This window comes from Macrobrachium rosenbergii, chromosome 18, assembly GCF_040412425.1.
Source record: "Macrobrachium rosenbergii isolate ZJJX-2024 chromosome 18, ASM4041242v1, whole genome shotgun sequence".
Lineage (NCBI taxonomy): Eukaryota > Metazoa > Arthropoda > Malacostraca > Decapoda > Palaemonidae > Macrobrachium > Macrobrachium rosenbergii.
Window position 1 is genome coordinate 7,283,914 of NC_089758.1, and position 18,781 is coordinate 7,302,694.

Sequence of the window (18,781 nt, forward strand, 5' to 3'; positions counted from 1 at the left end):
GTTCATACTGACACTGCTGTATGTAGGCATATTAAAATCAGGTTCTGTAATTAGAATGGATGTCAATCCATTTTCTCCATGATAACTAATTAGCAAGTTTGTAACACTTGTTAATTATGAATTTTTTTCACATGTGTGTGTTGCAAAACTTACCAATCAGGTATCATGGTAGAGATGGTTTGATATTGTTTCTAAATACAGAACCTGAATTCAGCATGAATATGTTCAGCAGAGTCGATATCAACTTGTATCTCTCTTGATGGCTCAAGTAGTCTGTCACTGTCTACTGACATTTCTAAAGCAGGGATCAATTTGATTCTTGCTGAGGAAGCAGCACTTATCATTCATAATTCCCCTTGAGTGTAAATTATTGTGAGTGTTGTGAACTGGATATTAAAAGAAAACTGTGGCTTAATATTCATGAATATACAAAAAAATGTCATGAGTGCATGTGACACAAATTCCTAACAAGCCAAGTGTTCTAATTACCAATCAGCTTTCATGGTGGAAGCGGGTTGATATCAATTCTAAGAAGTCAGTCCAGGGTTAACAGCAGGGGTTCTGTTCCCGGTCGAGTGCCACAAACGGAAACTCGTAGAATGTGAGAGATGGATAGACAGGATTCAAAAGGGATAGGGACCACAACCCCCCCCTCTAATAGCTAAAATCCGCGAATACTTGATACCCCCTAAAAAACACTTATAACTGCCTATTCTGACAGTTCAAACACCAAAAACCCACTCTAAGAATGCTTATACCTGCCTATTTTAATAGTTTTAACATGAAAAATGTATTTAATCATGAAAATAATATGAAAATACAGTAATTAGTGAATATTTCTCTATGAAAAATTCTATGAATAGGCAAATTTTCTGTGAATAATGGGGATATATGTTCCACAGAAAAATTTGCGAATGGGTGAAGCAGATGGAAGGAATAGAAATAGACGGAGAAAGTTGACTCGACCGGCCGACCCTGCTATACAGTGGGATTAATACGGTCTAAAGAAGGAGGAGGAGGAGGTGAAGCCGTAAATCCAGAACCGCAAATAGGCGGGGGGTCGACCGTAATCTCACAGGAGAGAGAGAGAGAGAGAGAGAGAGAGAGAGAGAGAGAAATCTTAATTTAAATTTTTTTAAATATTTCACATATAGTATACTGTACAATTTGGTTTTTATTTTGTGTACACTACTGTGTATCTAGTTTATTCAGTTATGTATTACTGTCAAAGTAGGGGGGAGTAAGGGTAATTAGTTGTGGCATTACACCTGTGGAGTGTTTTTTGTTCATGTACAGAAATTTCCATTATCTGGCAGGGCCTCTGAAGTATGAACCCAGATACAGGAGAGATTACTGTACTTGAAACCAAAAGGTATTCCCTAATAAAGGGATTTTGAACAACGGAAAAATCTATTTCTGGGCTCGACCTGTGTCACCCAGTGAAATGGTTCCAATAGCACGCATTTCTAGGTATAAATATTGCTAAATATACCAGAGAAAAAGCTATCCATAATGCCAGGGTTACTACCCCTGGATCGATCACCACAATGGTGTCGGTATGCACTAAGGGGTGAGTGGTAGCCACTATCACAGATGCTTTGCCCAACAGATCTCTCCATTCTCAAAGCCCCAACATGGGTGAGCTTCCCAACCACTACCTTCCGCTCGCTGCCACCTACCACTGCACCCGCCATCTTCATCCCAAAATTAGCACCCCTCCAAGCTAGGTATGCTATCCGGGTGGGAAAGGAAGAATAGGGATGGGTCACTGGGTGACACAGGTCTTCCCCCAGAAATAGATTTTTCCGTTGTCAAAATCCCTTTTCTGGGCTCGACCTGTGTCACCCAGTGAAATAGTAACAGAGAATCAGCCATACAATAGCTTGGTGGTACCATCTAAAGGATTACCTTAATGGAGCTAAATAAAACTAAGAGAACAATACTGAGTTTTAATAACCCCAAATTATAAAATTCAAAATATAATTAAAAAACTATAAGGCACATAGCCTAGAAATACCAAATAACCAACACCAAGATACTTAATGCTAAACAGATTATGTCTTAAAAACAGGATATCAATGTTACAGGCAGGAGTCAGGCTATGAAGCAGACCTGACCTAAAAGGCTAGAAAGCAGGGTAAGCAAGCGAGGCAGGTAGGCGAGAGAATATACCAATAGGTAATTTAATCAAGAATTACATTACAACAAGGATAAACAAGAGTTATATACTAGTCTTGAGCTGGGCCAGGAGGAACAATACTTCCTGCAGCTACAGTGGAATATTTAAGAGCCTCTAAGGACTGAAGATAGTGGCGTTTAAATACTGTTGGTGATTTCCAGCCCGTATACCTTTTAAGGTCATCAAAATTCATATTGTGAAAATAATTAGCTGAGGTGGCTACCGCCCGAATATCATGTACCCGAGGTACTGAATCTGGGTTAGCCTGTTTAATAATATAGAGGGATGAATAAATTTGTTTTTATTTAGCATTTCCCAACGTTTTGTGAGAGAGAGAGAGAGAGAGAGAGAGAGAGAGAGAGAGAGAGAGAGAGAGAGAGAGAGAGAGAGAGAGAGAGAGAGAGAGAGAGAGAGAGAGAGAGTGTAATTGTCGTTAGTGAGTGCTTCGGTTGTTGGAAGAGGGATGAGGTCGTTAGTTTGTTTACGGCGCTGTCTGTCTGTGGAATATATGTGAGGATTTTTCGGTTTTGAAGGCAGTTTTTGAGTCAGAGCTAGTGCCGGTCAGTCGTTTTTTTTTTTTTGGTCTAAAACAGTTTGTTTGTGTGCTGATTCAGAGTTGTTGTTTTTCCTTGTTAGTGTGCTGTTCTTGTTGCTGTATGTTCGTGAGTCGTGTGTTTTTCTGTTTTGGTTGGGTTTGTGTTTTTTTGTGTGCTGTGTTGGCGACCGTGGACGCCTTACTCCATCTTCCAGCAACCGAGGACCAGGGTGAGTGTTGTGTACTGTTTTTTTTGTGGTTTTGAATTCCGCCACATTATATTTGGCGCCCAACGTGGGGCTGTTGTATAATTGCTATTAGGATTGTTTGTGGTGGCTAGAGTGAGAGTAAGAGGTCAGGATGAGTGAGATAGAGAAACTGAGAGAGGAACTCCGGGTGGCTAGGGAACTCCAGGGTAGGCTGGAGGAGGAGAATGGGAGGCTGAGGAGTGAGAATGAGGAGTTGAGGAGTCAGTTGGAGGAGATGGGGGGAATGCTAAGAAGTGCAAAAGAAGAAATGAAAGGGGAGATGAAAGAGTCAGAAGAGAGAATGGAAGAGAGGGTGGATAAAAAGTTGGAGGGAATGATGAAAGGTGTGGAAGAAATGGTGAAAGGTATGTTCAAGGGTGTTTTTGGAGAAGGGGCTGTTGGAGGCAGGTTCTCTGGAACGTGTGAAGGGGCAAGAGAGAAAGAAAAGGAGGAAGAAGTGAATGGAAGCGTGAGTGATGAAAGTGATGTGGAAATAGGAAGTAAGAAACGAGAGAATGAAAGGCAGGGTAAGGAAAAGGGGAATGAAAAGCAAGGGAAGGAACGGAGGGAAAGTAAGGATAAGTCAGGGGAAGAAAAAGGGAAGAAGGGAAAGGGAAAGGAAACTGGTAAGAAGGGTAAGGAAGTGGGAAAGGCAGGAAAGAAGGGAGAGGGTGAAGGCAGTAGTGATAGTGAGGTGGATGGAGGTGAGTGGATAAAAGTGGATAAAAAGAGGGGGAAGAAGAGTGTAATGAGTAAGATGAATGTAAGTGCAGAAGTGGACTCTTTGTATTCGGAAGAGGGTATGAAAGGACAGAGTGAAAGTAGCGAAAGTGAGAGTGAAAGTGAGAAAGAAGTGAGAAAGGCTATGTATGTGAGGGAGGTACCCCGGTGTGAAAAGTATAATGAGTATGGAAGTAGGGATGTGCATGATTTCTTTAGGGAGTATGAAAGGTTTTGTCAGGATAAGTATGGGGAAAGTAAGAGAGTGTGGGCACGAGAATTAGGAGAATATTTGACTGGGTTTTTGCTTGATATGTATAGGGTTATTATGAGTGTAGGGGATGTTGAGTATGACAAGGTGAAAGCTAGACTAGTTGAGCAAGCGAGGCGTATGAAAGCGAGTGTTAAGTATAAGAGGAAGAATGAATTTGATGAGGCGAGAATGAAAGCTGGGGAAACCTTGTCACTGTATGCTTGTAGGCTGGAGACGTTGGCAAGGAAGAAGTTTGGGGATGATGGGATAGATGAATGTAAGGAGTTAGTACGGAAGTTGTTAGGGACAGTGCCAGATGGAGTTAGAGAATTTGTGAACTTGAAGCGGAAGGAGAAGAAAAGATGGACGAATGAAAGGTTGACTTGGGGAGAAATTTTGGAAATTGTAGAAGATTATGAGCTTGACAGGGTTATAAAAGAGAGCAGAAGTGTAAGTGTAAGGGCTGGGGTAGATGAGAGAGTACCAGAATTCGGAAGCTTTAGGGATGCAGTGTTGAGGGGCCCAATGAGAATGGCCGATAGTGTAATAGATAGGAGTGTAAGAGCAAGTAATGGGGAGGTGCCAGGGAGGATGAATGGTGGGTTTGTAAGGGAACAACGGGTTGGACGGGTTAGGGATAGTAGTGTACAAAGGGAAGGTCGATGAGTGGAAGTCGAGCGAAGTGTTTTAGATGTGGAAAGGAAGGACATACAAAGAATGAGTGTAGGTGGGCTTTGGGAGCGTGTTTCGGTGTGGGCAACCGGACATTTGGTAAGGGAGTGTACGAAAGATAGGGGTTAAATGCTACAGGTGCGGACAGGTGGGTCATATTGCTAATGGTTGTAGGGGTACCCGAGTGAATGTAATATGTGGCAACTGTGGTAAGAATGGGCATTATGCGAGAATGTGTTCAGAACCGAGAGCGAAGTGTGACGAATGTGGAATGGAAGGGCATGTATCAAGTGTATGTAGACGAAAGAGGGTGACTGTGACAGCGAATTCGGGAAACTGAGTGTGAAGGGGTTCAAATGGGTGGATCCTCCAGAATGCAAGCGGTGCGTGTGATGCATGTACATGAGGGGTTGTTGCATGAGGGAGGTTTTGCTGGAAAGACTGACGAGTGCATGAGTGTGCAAGTGTGTTGTAAGGGGAGTAAGATTGATTGCCTTAGTAGATACCGGGTGTAGTATGAATGTCATATTTAAGAATGGATGTGAGAAATTGAGGAATACGTGTGAGATTAGGAACTGTCAGGGGAAGTAAGAGGGATTGGAAATTTAGGGGTAGCAGTGGTTGGAAGAGTGTGTGAACAGTTAGAAATTGGGGGTGTAGTGATGGATGAAAGTGATTTTTGTGTGATTGAGAGTACGAATGATAAATATGATATTTTATTGGGATGTGAGTTTTTGAAAAAAATGCGGGATGGTGGTCCGTCCTAGTATGAATGTAATTGAATTACGTATGAAAGGGGATGTGCTTAGGGATTTGTATTTGGGGAAGGATGGTAGGGTTGAGCAAAAATTGTGGAAGAGAGTGCCTGTAATTGCGACAGAGAGGGTAAAAGTGCCACATGAGATTGGAGAAGTTGTGAGTGTGAAAGTGGCATGGCCGGATAGCCTGGGATAGCCAACAATGATAGGTGTGAGTATGTGGTTGAGGAATAGACATAAATAAATTAGTCAGGGCAAATGTGTGTGTATATGATGGGGTTTTGAACATGGGAGATCCGAGGGTATATATAACGTCATTGCCGAGTGTCAGGAAGAAGCGAGTCCGAGGAATATGTGAGGGAGATTGCGTGGGAATATTACGCACGTTGGTGAATGTGGATGATGAGAGGCACGTGTGAAGGTACGGCAGGTGATGACAGGTGATTTGAAAGGAGTTAATGATTGGACGTATGAGGAGTTGAAGGAAAGAGTAAAGGTAGATGAAAATGTAAGTGATAACGTAAGAGAACGATTGAGGAGAATGTTGTGGGATAGGCGGGGGGCATTGAGTCGTGGAGACGAGGATTTTGGGGGATCAAAGCTTCCCGAATTTAAAATAGTTCTGAAGACGACACCCCATATATCAGCGCCCCGACATTTTTCTCCGTCTATCAATCGTGAGATAGAGGAGCAGTGTGAGAAGCTTGAGAGGGTGGGAGTGATTGAAAGGAGTACGAGCGCCTGGAATAGCCCCACTGTACTGGTACGTAAGCCAGATGGAAGTTTGCGAATGTGTGTGGATTATCGGAAGGTGAATGAAGTAACTGTGAAAGAGCGATTCCCGATGAATGTGGTGTCTGACTGTGTGTACAAGATGAATGGAATGAAAGTGTTTACAAAATTAGATCTGGTAAGGGGCTATTACCAGATGCCTCTGGAGGAGGGGAGCAGGCATATTACGGCCTTTTCTAGTGGTTCCTGCCACTACCAGTTCCGAAGATTGAGTTTCGGACTGGCTAATGGGCCTGCTGCCTTCCAAAGGGCAATGAATGTGGTTCTGGCTAGGTTTGATCGCAAGAAGGTAACTGTTTTTATAGATGACATTTTGATTGCGAGTGAGACTGTAGAAGAGAATATGGAACTGCTTGAACGAGTGTTAGAAAGGTTGGAAGAAGTAGGAATAAAAGTAAAACTTGAAAAGTGTGCTTGGTTGGCTGGGGAGGTGGAATTCCTAGGGCATATGGTGAATGGAAGAGGTGTAAGGAAGAGTGATAAGTTCGTGAATAAGGTAGGAATTTCCACGTCCCGGACCGTGCGTGAGTTGAAAGGATTTTTGGGTTTAATTGAGTTTGGAAGGAAGTTTATAAAAGATTGTTCAGGATCGGGAAACCACTTACTGAATGGATGGGAAGAGAAATTGTGTAAGATTGAAATGGGATGAGCGAATGATCAAGCGTTCGAGAGATTGAAAGAGGAGGCTGCAAGAGACGTGACGTTGGCTTTCCCGGACTATAGTGAGAATGCGAATAAACTAGAACTGTATACGGATGCAAGTAAATATAGTATGGGAGGATGCTTGGTACAAATGCAGAAGGCGAATGGGGGAGAACAATTGAGAGTAATTGCGTATGTGAGCAAGGCGTTTGGAAAGGCAGAGTTGAAATATTCGGTGATTGAAAAGGAATTGGCTGCAATAAGGTTTTGTGTGAAAGCGTTGAAAGTATTTTTGTATGGGGTAGATTTTGTGATACGGACGGACCATCGACCGCTAGTATATATGGTTAAAAAGGAGAGTGTGAATGCTAGAATTGAGAAACGATAGAGGATTTGAATGAGTTTAGTTTTAAGGTAGAGTATGTACAAGGTAGACAGAATATTGTTGCAGATGCTATGTCGCGTATGTGGACTGAACGAGATGATAGGGTTAGGAGCGACTGGGACCCGGACCAAGTACCTGTAGGATTTGTGGTAAAGCAACAGTATGTAGGGGAGAATCGAGTGTGGGAATGTCTGTTTGGGGGGTTGAGTAATATGGAAACAAATGGGTTGATTGACGGAGTACCTGCAAGCATGAAGGAGTTACGTGAAAAGGTGATGAATGAGATGCCGGAAGGAGGAGTGCGCGAGGAAGGAAGGGAATTAGACGAGGAGGAAAAGTTAGTGAAAGTGTTGTTGGTAGTGGCTGAAATGTTTAAAATTACAGTACGATTGTTCTTTGGATGGAATAGGCCGGTGAAGTATAAAGGAAGGGTGAATGAAAATGGTACGGATGTGATTTTAAATGTTCACTGTGGAAAGGATACTTGTAGCTGGCTGGTTAAGAAAGGTGATTGTGGGGAAAATGAGGGAATAAGGGGAAGGGTTGAGGATATCGTTGAAGATGAATGCGATGAGGATGGTTGTGAGGAAGCTAAGCAGGTGAATGTAGCCGTGAGAGCGTGTATGCATGAAGCGAAAGGTAAATTAGTAACGAATGTAGTGGTGGATCAGAATAAATATTGTAGTTTGGTAGACACGGGAGCACAAGTGTCGTTAGTGAGTAGTACAGTAGTTAGTGAATTGGAAAGGTGCGATTGGGATATAAAAAGAAAATCGACGAGTGTAAGGATACATGGTTTGGGACAAGGGAGTGTGTTAGTATGGGAGGAGGTACAATTAAAAATTCAGTTAGGGGGATTTGAAATAATACATAATTTTGTAGTCATGGGTGAGAATGATATGCCAACATGTTTTTATTAGGAATTGATTTTATGAGAATGCATGATATAAGTGTGGATGTCGGGAGGGAATTTTAGGAAAGGGCAGCAGGGAAATAACGAAGGTTAAAGGAGGGGATGTGTCTAAAACTAGTTTTGTAGGTATGGTAGATATTGCAAGGAGTGAAAATGATTTGTTGAGTGAAGAGGAAATTAAGCAGATGCAAAATCAGTGCATGAAAATAAATATGTTAAGAGAGTGTGTTAGGGGTGTAAGAGTAGGAAGTTGGCCGTCTGAGTTAGAAGTGTATAAGCAAAGTGCTAAGAGATTTGTTGTATGTAAAGGTATAGTTTATTTTTTGCATCAGGAAGGAATATGGGATGGGGAAGTGTATGTGCCAATATTTTCGGAAGACGCAGCCGTGGGTATGTGTTTATTGGTGCATAATAGGTTTGGGCATCTGGGGAAAAATAAATTATGGGAATGTATGAGAGAGAGATTGTATGTGCCTGGATTGAGTAAAATTTGTGCGGATGTAGCGATTACGTGTGCGGACTGTCAGAAGGGTAAGTATCAAAGTGCATGCGAATCCACCTGTGTTGCGATTGCAGATGAAAGAGTTATTTGAGATGGTTGTGATTGATTGTGTGTCGTTCCTGTGACTGCTAGAGGACATGTGGGAATGGTTGTAATGGTAGATCATTTGAGTAAGTTTGCATATGCGCGTAGCGATTCGAACAAAAAGAGTGAGACTGTAGCGAGAATGGTGGGTAAAGTGATGTTGCCAATGGTGTGGTCAAGTGATGTTGAGTGACAATGGGCCTGAATTTGTTGGATGGGAGTTTGAGCAAATGTTGCGTGATTGGGGCATCGAATATGTGTACTCTCGCCGTGTTGAGTGACAATTGGGCCTGAATTTGTTGGATGGGAGTTTGAGCAAATGTTGCGTGATTGGGGCATCGAACATGTGTACTCTACGCCGTATATGCCCAGTGCGAATGGATTGGCGGAATGAACAGTGAGAACGTTGACAGAGATATTACGTATGATGAGTGAATGTGATAATGATTGGGATGTAAACGTTGGGCGAGCGTTGTGGGTATACAACGCCACTGTGCATAAGGGTATTGGTATGTCTCCGTGTAAATATGTGTTAAATTTTGAAAAGATAGTGAGACCGAGATTGGGTCTATCTGAGAATGATAGGGAGGTATGGAAGAAGGCGCATGAAAGGTTTGAAAGTTACAAGGTGGGCGAGAAAGTGTTGAAAGAAGTAATCGAGAAAGGGCGGTTGAATGTAAATAAAGTGCGTGAAAAATTTGAGGGTCCGTATGAAGTGTTGGAAGTTGGTCCCAGTGGGCTTAGTTATGTTGTAGGGGAAGTATGTGTAGATGGTAGTGTGAGAGAAATGCAGCGCATCACAACCAATTGCGTAGATGGAAGGATGTACCGGAATATGTGAGAGAGAATGGGGTGTATAAATGGTTGAAATCGAATGTGGGTGAACCAAGTATGCATGAGAGCTTGTGTATGGAGGATCAGCAATTTGTTTTGATAGAGTATGGTAAAAACGTAAGAAAGGGAAGAACGTAAGTAAACTGAATGGTCGTAAGTTGTGTGATAGGGGTGTGAGTGCCAAAGTGGAAATAAGTGATAAAGCGTGTAATACGGATGAATGGGATGGTATGGATAGAACGTATAGCATATGCAGGTTCGATATAACTGAGTTGACTGAACGTGTAGGGGTTAGTGAACGGTTGGAGGTGAGCGAAAGTGTAAGAGTAAGAGAGCGTAGCAGTAATATACGAGTGATTGAAAGCATGAATGAATCGTTGCAAGAATTGGAAAGGTCAATGAGCGAATGGGATGGGTTAGTTGAAGAATTGGGGGAGGTATTTGGGAACGAGTTAGAGGGTATAGATGAGATTGTGGATGAAATTGAGAGTGGTAATGGTGAAGAAGATAGCATGAATCTGAGAGAGAATGGAGGAGAAGATGTGAGTTTGAATGTTGCTAGAAGAGAGAATGATTCTGAGAGAATGATTGCGTGCCCGCGAACGCGATCTAGAGGACCTGCTAGTGAGCATCCGTGGGTGTTGCGTAAGGCGATTTGAAAGAGGTGTGAAAGGTGTTGGTTGGGAAATGCTAAAAAGGGGGAAATATAGAGGATGAATAAATTTGTTTTTATTTAGCATTTCCCAACGTTTTGTGAGAGAGAGAGAGAGAGAGAGAGAGAGAGAGAGAGAGAGAGAGAGAGAGAGAGAGAGAGAGAGAGAGAGAGAGAGAGAGAGAGAGTGTAATTGTCGTTAGTGAGTGCTTCGGTTGTTGGAAGAGGGATGAGGTCGTTAGTTTGTTTACGGCGCTGTCTGTCTGTGGAATATATGTGAGGATTTTTCGTTTTGAAGGCAGTTTTTGAGTCAGAGCTAGTGCCGGTCAGTCGTTTTTTTTTTTGGTCTAAAACAGTTTGTTTGTGTGTTGATTCAGAGTTGTTGTTTTTCCTTGTTAGTGTGCTGTTCTTGTTGCTGTATGTTCGTGAGTCGTGTGTTTTTCTGTTTTGGTTGGGGTTGTGTTTTTTTGTGTGCTGTGTTGGCGACCGTGGACGCCTTACTCCATCTTCCAGCAACTGAGGACCAGGGTGAGTGTTGTGTACTGTTTTTTTTGTGGTTTTGAATTCCGCCACAATAAAATAAAGAATTTGTTGCCTGATGGCCTTTAAGGAAATGGTAACCCCATTTTCCCTAACAAAAAGAGGGCCTGAAGTTCTTTTAGAAGTTCTATTTAAATAAGCTTTTAAAGTGTTAACTGGACATAAAGATAGATCCTGTGGAAGGGGAATAATCTTCCAAGGGGACCATCTATTTTGTGGATCGTCATTCTTTGCTAGAAATCTGGGATCCGGAGACAACAGAACTTCTCCTGATGGGAGGAAATCAACATGATTCGGTTCTCTAGAGAGAGCAGACAGTTCAGAAATTCTAGCCCCTGAGGCTAGACTTACTAAAAATAACGTCTTCCTTAACAGACTCGGGTATGTACATAATTCGTTATCAGTGTCTGATGCCAATTTAAGTACATCATTTAAGAACCAGGAAACCGTGTGTGGACGGATTGCTGGTCTAAGACGAGCACATGCTTTAGGAATTGACGAAAAATATGAGTCTGTAAGGTTAATATTAAAGCCATGTAAAAATATTTTTCTTAAAGCAGATTTTGTTGTAGTAATAGTACTAGTGGCCAGTCCTTTCTCAAATAATGATCTGAAGAAAGAGATTGCTAGATTCGTGGTCATATTCTGAGCTTCAGATTCCCTTAGAAATAATGCTAACTTTTTAACTGCTGAGTCATATTGTCTAAATGTAGATTCCCTCTTATCTGATTCTATGAACAGTGTATTAAGAGGGTCAATGTTAGCATCTTTCTGAGCTGCAAACTTCATGAAGTCCATAAAGCTAGGGCACTCAGAATTCTTGAGGAAGCTGACACAGTCCGAGTTTGCACTACTTGTGTCAATCTTGGATTGGGAATCTGTTTGTGCCGGAGCTTCAACTCCAGTAGAAGAGGAAACCAATTGCTCTTCGGCCAGTTGGGTGCCACAAGTGCTACTTGACCTTTGAATGATCTGAGTTTGTGTAAAACTTTCATCAGTAGGTTTATTGGCGGAAACAGATAGATCCTTTGCCATCTGTTCCAGTCGATTGACATCGCATCTATGGAATGAGCTAGAGGGTCTAGATTGGGAGCAACGTAACACGGAAGCTTGTGGTTGCTCTCTGTGGCAAACAGGTCTATCTGGAGACCCGGTACCTGAAGACAAATCCACTCGAACGATGTCTTGTCCAAGGACCATTCCGACTCCAGCGGAGTTGTCCTGGATAGAGAATCTGCAATGACATTTCGAACACCTGCCAGGTGGGTAGCTGACAGGTGCCAAAGATGTTTCCTTGCCAGAGAGAAAATTGCAATCATTACCTGATTGATATGGCTCGACTTGGAGCCCCTCTGTTTAGGCAATGTACAACTACTGCACTGTCCAGCACCAGTCTGATGTGAATCTGTCTGGCTGGACGTAGTTTCTTTAATGTTAGAAAAACTGCCATTGCCTCTAGAATGTTGATATGGAACTGGCGGAATACTGTCGACCATGTTCCTTGAATTTTCTTGTGTTGGGAGTATCCTCCCCATCCGCTTAGGGAAGCATCCGTATGGATCACTAGCGATGGAGGGGGAAATTGAAGAGGCACTGACCTTGTCAAACTCTTGACTGTCGACCATGGTCGAAGCCTTTTCCTCAATACCGGCGGAATTAGAGACACCTTGTCTCTGTTTCTGCTCTTGGCTCATTTCTGCCATATCCTGTTTATATCCTTCAGTCTGGCTTTTAGTAACAAATCTGTTACTGAAGCAAACTGAAGAGAGCCTAGAACTCTTTCCTGGGTACGACAAGAGGCTATTTTGTTCTTGAGGAACTGCCTGGTAGCTTTGGCTATTTCCCTCCTTTTGGCTGGAGGAAGTGACAGTTTGCGTGTGTTTAGGTCCCATTGGATTCCCAACCACTGAAATTGAGCAGCCGGAACTGGACGGGATTTCTTCCTGTTTATTTGGAATCCCAAGTATTCCAGGAAGTTGATTACTGTGATTGTTGCTTTTCGACATTCCTTGGCGTTGGATGCCCATATTATCCAATCACCCAGGTATGCTGCCAGCATAATCCCTTGAGCCCGTAGTTCTTGAACTACTGTCTCTGCCAGTTTGGTAAATATTCTGGGCGCTATGTTGAGCCCGAATGGCATGACTCTGAACGAGTATGCTTGTTTTCCCAGTCTGAACCCTAGGTAAGGAGAGAAATTTCTCGCAATCGGGATGTGATAATATGCGTCTGAAAGATCTATAGAGGTGGTGACGGCCCCACGGGGAAGTAGGGTCCGTACCTGCGAGATTGTAAGCATGCGAAACTTGTCGCATTGAATGTATAAGTTGAGACGAGACAAGTCTAGAATTACTCTTTGCTTGTCTGAGTCTTTCTTTGGGACACTGAACAGACGGCCTTGAAATTTCAAGTGCCTGACTTTCTTTATTGCCTTCTTTTGCAGAAGGTCTTTTGCATAGTCCAGTAATTCTTTGGATGGAGGTTGATGGAATCTGACTGGCGGAGGAGGCCCTCTGTTCCAGCTCCATCCCAGACCTTTTGAAATTATGCTGTGGGCCCATGGACTGAAGGTCCAATGGTCCCGGAAGAGATACAATCTCCCGCCTACCTGAGGAGGCTCATTGATTGGAAGAGGTCTTACTCCCTCTGCCTCCTCGGGCTCCTCTTCCACGCAAGAGAGGTCTGGACGCTGCTCTACCTCTGTAGGCGGCTCTGGCTCTACTACCCCTCGCATGTCTATTGTATCCCCGAAACGCCCCTTGGTTTTCAAACGAGGCGTTGAAAGCTGGGGACGTCACGAAGGCTGGCGGAGCCGAAGCTTGCTCAGCCGGCTGCATTAGTACGTACTGCGGCTGAGGCTGTGCCTTGGATGTGGAAGGCTGTCCGATCTGTGAGACCGGTACCGCCTGAAGCACAGTCTGAGCCTGAGGCTTCCGATAGTTCTGGAATCTCCTGAACCTCTTCCTTTACTTAGGTTGAGGTCCAGAGGTCTCAGAGGACTTCCTTTTGAAAGGAAGACCCCAGCGAGAGCGAAGACTCTGGTTCGCTCTGGTTGCCTCTGCCAGGACATTATTGACCTCATCCTCTGGGAAGAGGTTAGGTCCCCAGATAGAGCTCTTCATGAGTCTATTGGGCTCATGCCTGATGGTGGCGTCGGCAAAGATGTGCTTTCGGCAGTTCTGCCTCGCGACCACAAAGTCATAAAGGTCAGATTGGAAGGATGCCAACAATGACTTTGTGAGGACCTGAAACAGAGGTTCATCTGTATAGACTAATGCAGTTACCTCTGAGATGGTGACGGAATGAAGGAGCAACTCAACCTGCATCTAGTCTCAAACTCCGTCTTCAGCAGAGCATCCGAATCCTGGGAAGTTGCTCGCTGAACAGGGTGGAGGCACACTGGGATCGAAGTTTCCCCACCGTGAACGTTGCCGAACTCCCACCCAACATTCCAAATCTCCGGGAAGAGAAGAGAAGTAGGATCTGTCTCCGGAGTTGAGGTATGGGTTTGCCATCTATCCCAGCCTGAAGGGTCAGCTCTGCAATCTTAGTAGTGCAGGGGGTCGGGATAGAGTCCCCTACAGAGAACATCATGAAACTTCCTCTAAAGGAAGTAAGTTTCGTGTTCTCGCACTCCCAGTCAGTGACAGCGCGCATCAGGGTGGATTGAGCTTGGTCCCTAGGAAAGATGACCGTTTTCTTAGGGACCTTATCGGATCTAATCCAGGCTTCCTCAGTTAACCTGGCAAAGCCTGGATAGGGAGGCACTAGGTTGGCCGGAAAGAACTCTAGTTCTTCCAGACGACGAGTGCCCAATCCCTCTATGGTCAGTGTGCCATTATGCAGGGCGGCATGCAGGGCCAGCCGCCACGGGTTCCCCTTATCAAAGGGGGGCAGTCTGGAAGCATCCGGGACAACATGTGACTGCTGTACTGCTCCGGATTGGATGAATCCAGAGAGCAAGCTTCCTGGGCCTGCATCCTCTGTGCCAATGACACCACTGACTGTCCGGAGGTCTCTAAGCTTGTGACAAGCTGAGACGAGAGATCTTGTAGCCGAGCTTCAACCTTGGAGTCGATCCTCTGCATCAGCAGGTCGACGAAAGCCTCAGATGTGGATGTTGAGGGCCGCTACCTCTTCCGCCACCTCTTCGCACAGATTTTCGTCTTGGGGGGGCTGCGTCTCCTCCCTGATCCTCGCAATGAGTGGGGCGGCCACGTCCTTCGGTACTGCGGCGGAGATCCGAGCATTCGGATAGAGGAGATTGCAAATCTCCTCCGACAGTACGTAGGGGCGGCCAGATGCAACATTTCTTCCAAATCTGCCGACCCAGGTCTTCAGGGTCGACAGCGAAGAGGCTCGGATTGCTTGGTTAGACTGGAAGAGAAGATAGGACTTGCTAAAAATATTCTCCAATTTTTTATCGCATATATCCATATGAGCCATTAAAGTCAAAAGGGACTAAAGGTTAGCAGTCTCTTGTCACTTACCGACTCATCTGTTACCAGCTCATAAAGAGTGTAACAAATCTCACAGCCGTCCGGGTGCCAAACGACCAGGTCTCCAACTTGTACCGCGCAACTGGAGTGCGAGCGGCACACCTCGTGTCCGCAGGGTTGTTGGAGGACGGCTGTGCACCCTTGCTCCTGACAACGTACCATCTGTAAGTGGAATGACGGTACATGAGTATCATCAAGGCAAGACCCGCCAGAACTAAGTCCGGCGGCAAAAGTCTATCTTAACAAGATTATGGATGATGGTACATGAGTATCATCAAGGCAAGACCCACCGGAACTGAGTCCAGCAGCAAAAGTCTATTTAAAATAGATTTATGCTACGGAATGGTTAACTAATATTTATGTTATAAGCAAGCACTCTATGTTACCCCGCCGTGACTTGTCACTGAAATCTCATCATGTCACATAATATGGAATCGGCGTAAATTGAGCGAAATAGAGTGTTCGCATATAGCCCATCTCTCAAATTGCCCAGGGCAGTAACCAAATAATGGAAACCGTAAAATATGCCAGAAACCATACCCACCGGAGTGGTTAAATGGACAATAACAAACGAGAGATCCGACTAGTCTGGCGGAGACTCCGCCGCCTCAAGCAGGCGGTAAACACAAAGTACTTTTAAAAACAACTAAATCTATCATATCGTAACTCTTATTTGCTTCCACGGGAAACGTAGGTGAGTGGCGGAAACCCGACGGAACGGCGACCGGTCAGGTGGATGCACCCTCCGAGAAGCCGAGTACAACCTCCTATACGGAGGTGCCGAGCGCAAGCGATCGGCTTTCCTCTTACGAGGATGTCGCCCAGGCAACGTCGCCAGATTCTAATCGTTCAGGTAAAGACAGACTAGGCTATATACACGAAAAAGCCGGAGGATAACCTCCTGTTCCTAGCCTACCTTCCAAAACCAAAACTTTTTGGCCTGGTCAGGAAGGCTAGGATGAGCGCTACAGGTGTGGGGAGAGAAGAACCTTCGTACTAATCTAGCCTCACCCTCCAAAAGTGAATCGGCCTGGTCAGGTGGCAAAGTATGAATTGAAGAGCCCTCTCACTATTCTAACCTCACCCTCCAAAACCTAACGGCCTGGCCAGGTGGGCTAAGTGTGAATGAGGAATTCTCTCACTAGCCTAACCTCACCCTCCAAAACCTAACGGCCTGGTCAGGTGGGCTAAGTGTGAATGAGGAACTCTCTCACTAGCCTAACTTCACCCTCCAAAACCGTAAAACGGCCTCGTCAGGTGAGCTAGGAAGCCTGAGCATCGTGTAAGAGCGCATGTCATGCCTAGCCTAACCCTCCAAAACCATATCACGGCCTGGTCAGGTAGGCTAGGCTAGTAACTACCAAATTGATAGAATTAAAAACCAACCTTGTTATCAGAGCAAATAATATATGATATAATGATGTGGGTTAGCCTAAAGATTATATATATATATAAACATAAATGATTCGGTGGCAGAGACGGAACCTGAAAAACATTCGTAGATAACATTAGGTACCAAGATGGCCTACCTCTGACGCCGAATCACATGCATAAACAAAATAATCCAGGAATGGACATGTCATCCATCCTTATACACATTAGCTATAATCACGATAATAATAATAACACCATCGAGAAGGCACCAACTCGCTGGTGGAGGAAAGGAAACTAATAAAAAGACTCAAAATCTATGATCAGAAATAGTTGAGCCTAGCTCAAGCCATGATACAAAGGTTCCCTTGCCTCTACACCAGCGACATGGTAATTTCTCCAAAATATGCTCCAAAAACCGAAATGGAGTAAATGGAAAGTATCTAGCAGAATTTCGTTCTGCTGACGATAATGCGGCGACTGAGGGTCGAAAACGCAACAGAGGCAAGCATAGCCTACGTTCGGCTGTGCACCTGGTAAACATATTTCCGTACAGTTCATAAATACTGTGCCTCTCACGTTTAACAAACCAACCAGATATAGTACTCAACTTAGATGGTGTGAAATCCTCGTGGGATGACATGATTAAAGCCGTAATTGGATCGAATTCACGAAAGAAAAAAGACACAGTGTTCACGTGTTTAATATATCTTATGATTATAACAGCTGTATTCAGTTAACTAGTCAAACTGAACAAGGTATGTTTAGTCATAACCATAAAGGTATTACGTCACCATTATGGCTAAATCCACACACAATTAGTTTTCCTTTTTCTAAATTAATTAAATTAACTTCTAATATTACATTTCCATAAATTTTTTTTAAGTTCACGACTCCTAGCAGTACTTATGCTCTCTAAAGAGGTGAGAAAGATGTCAAAAGTCTAATCCCCAAACAGTGGCTGCTTTTCTTTAGCAATATGGATTCAGCATTTTCTGCAAACAGGAATATACATTTCTGTGATGAAATAATTTAGACGGAGTCTCAGTAATCCACTGCTTAAATAAATAAATTGCTAAGATTATTACTTGCAGCAGGATTAGATATTTATTTATCATCTACTTTGGCCCTCATTAATATCTACATAGAATCAATGTGTAATGCTCACTTAAAATCCATTTTCACAGTCAGATTTTATTAAGAACCCATACTGCATATGAATTCTAAAGCATTGTACCATATCACATATGGTCTTAGCACTTTTATTTATTTCCTCTCGTCATCACTGAAAGCTAATGAAAAACTAACTCTCCTGCAACGTAGATGCACAAAATGATTCTCCCATAGAACAAACTCTCATAAAGGTTAGTAAAAACTATTCATAAGAACTTTCTAAAAACTGTAAATTCCCAAACAAAAGAAAATTTACTGTACTGTACCTAATTGTTGTGAACTCCTCATATCCAAGGACTACATTACACGCCAGGGCACGAGCATGTGATCGTATTTCCATGCGCAACTGTGTCCACCAGTTATCACGAGTTTCAACCTCTTCTGGCGTGTGAGTGCGATCTAGCAATTTCACTGAACGAGCACTCACAGTGCCACCTGCAAATTAGTGCAGTTTTAACTGAACATAAGCAACAAGTAGAATAAAATTATGATACATTTCTCAAGCAAACATTTCCTTATATGACAGGTACAAAGCTGCTGCATTGAAATGCAGTGAAAGATTCCAACACCCTCCTAGGGACTCATTGTTCCAACAACAGTCCTCATTAGCTTTCTCAAACTATAAAACTTTAAAACTATCTGTACACATTAACCTGTTTTTTTTTAAATTAAATCATACTTGACTATTTAAGCAGGCTAAATTAACTTCCTTTATTTCCTTGCTTATTTTCTAAAATAATATTACTGATGTTTGTTAAAAAAATTGGCATTTGTCTAATGGTTTTCTTATGTCCAACTATGCTACCAGATTCAGAGCCTTCATTCTGCCTTGTTGGGGTATTGTTCATGTGTCTCGACATCATATAGTCGCATTCCAGGGTCTTGTATTTCAAAGACAAAGCTGTTCACAGCAGTGATTTTCTCTTTCTTACTAATAATGCTGTAGCAGTTAAGATACATACTACTACTACTCTTTGGTCAATTTCATGAGTTTTATTTAAGCTAGAAAACATAAGCTGACCCCATCCC

General features: G+C 43.5%; 1 protein-coding gene across 2 annotated transcripts in view; it reads right to left on the minus strand.

Annotated features, from left to right (window-relative positions):
• The window catches only part of LOC136848071 (C2 domain-containing protein 5), a 201,875-nt gene that overhangs the window by 101,370 nt on the left and 81,724 nt on the right, over positions 1-18,781 (minus strand). For both annotated transcript variants that reach the window (XM_067120245.1, XM_067120244.1), the window contains exon 9: positions 18,019-18,187. In XM_067120245.1, the coding sequence (XP_066976346.1) occupies positions 18,019-18,187 (169 nt within the window). The remainder of the gene's footprint in view (positions 1-18,018; positions 18,188-18,781) is intronic.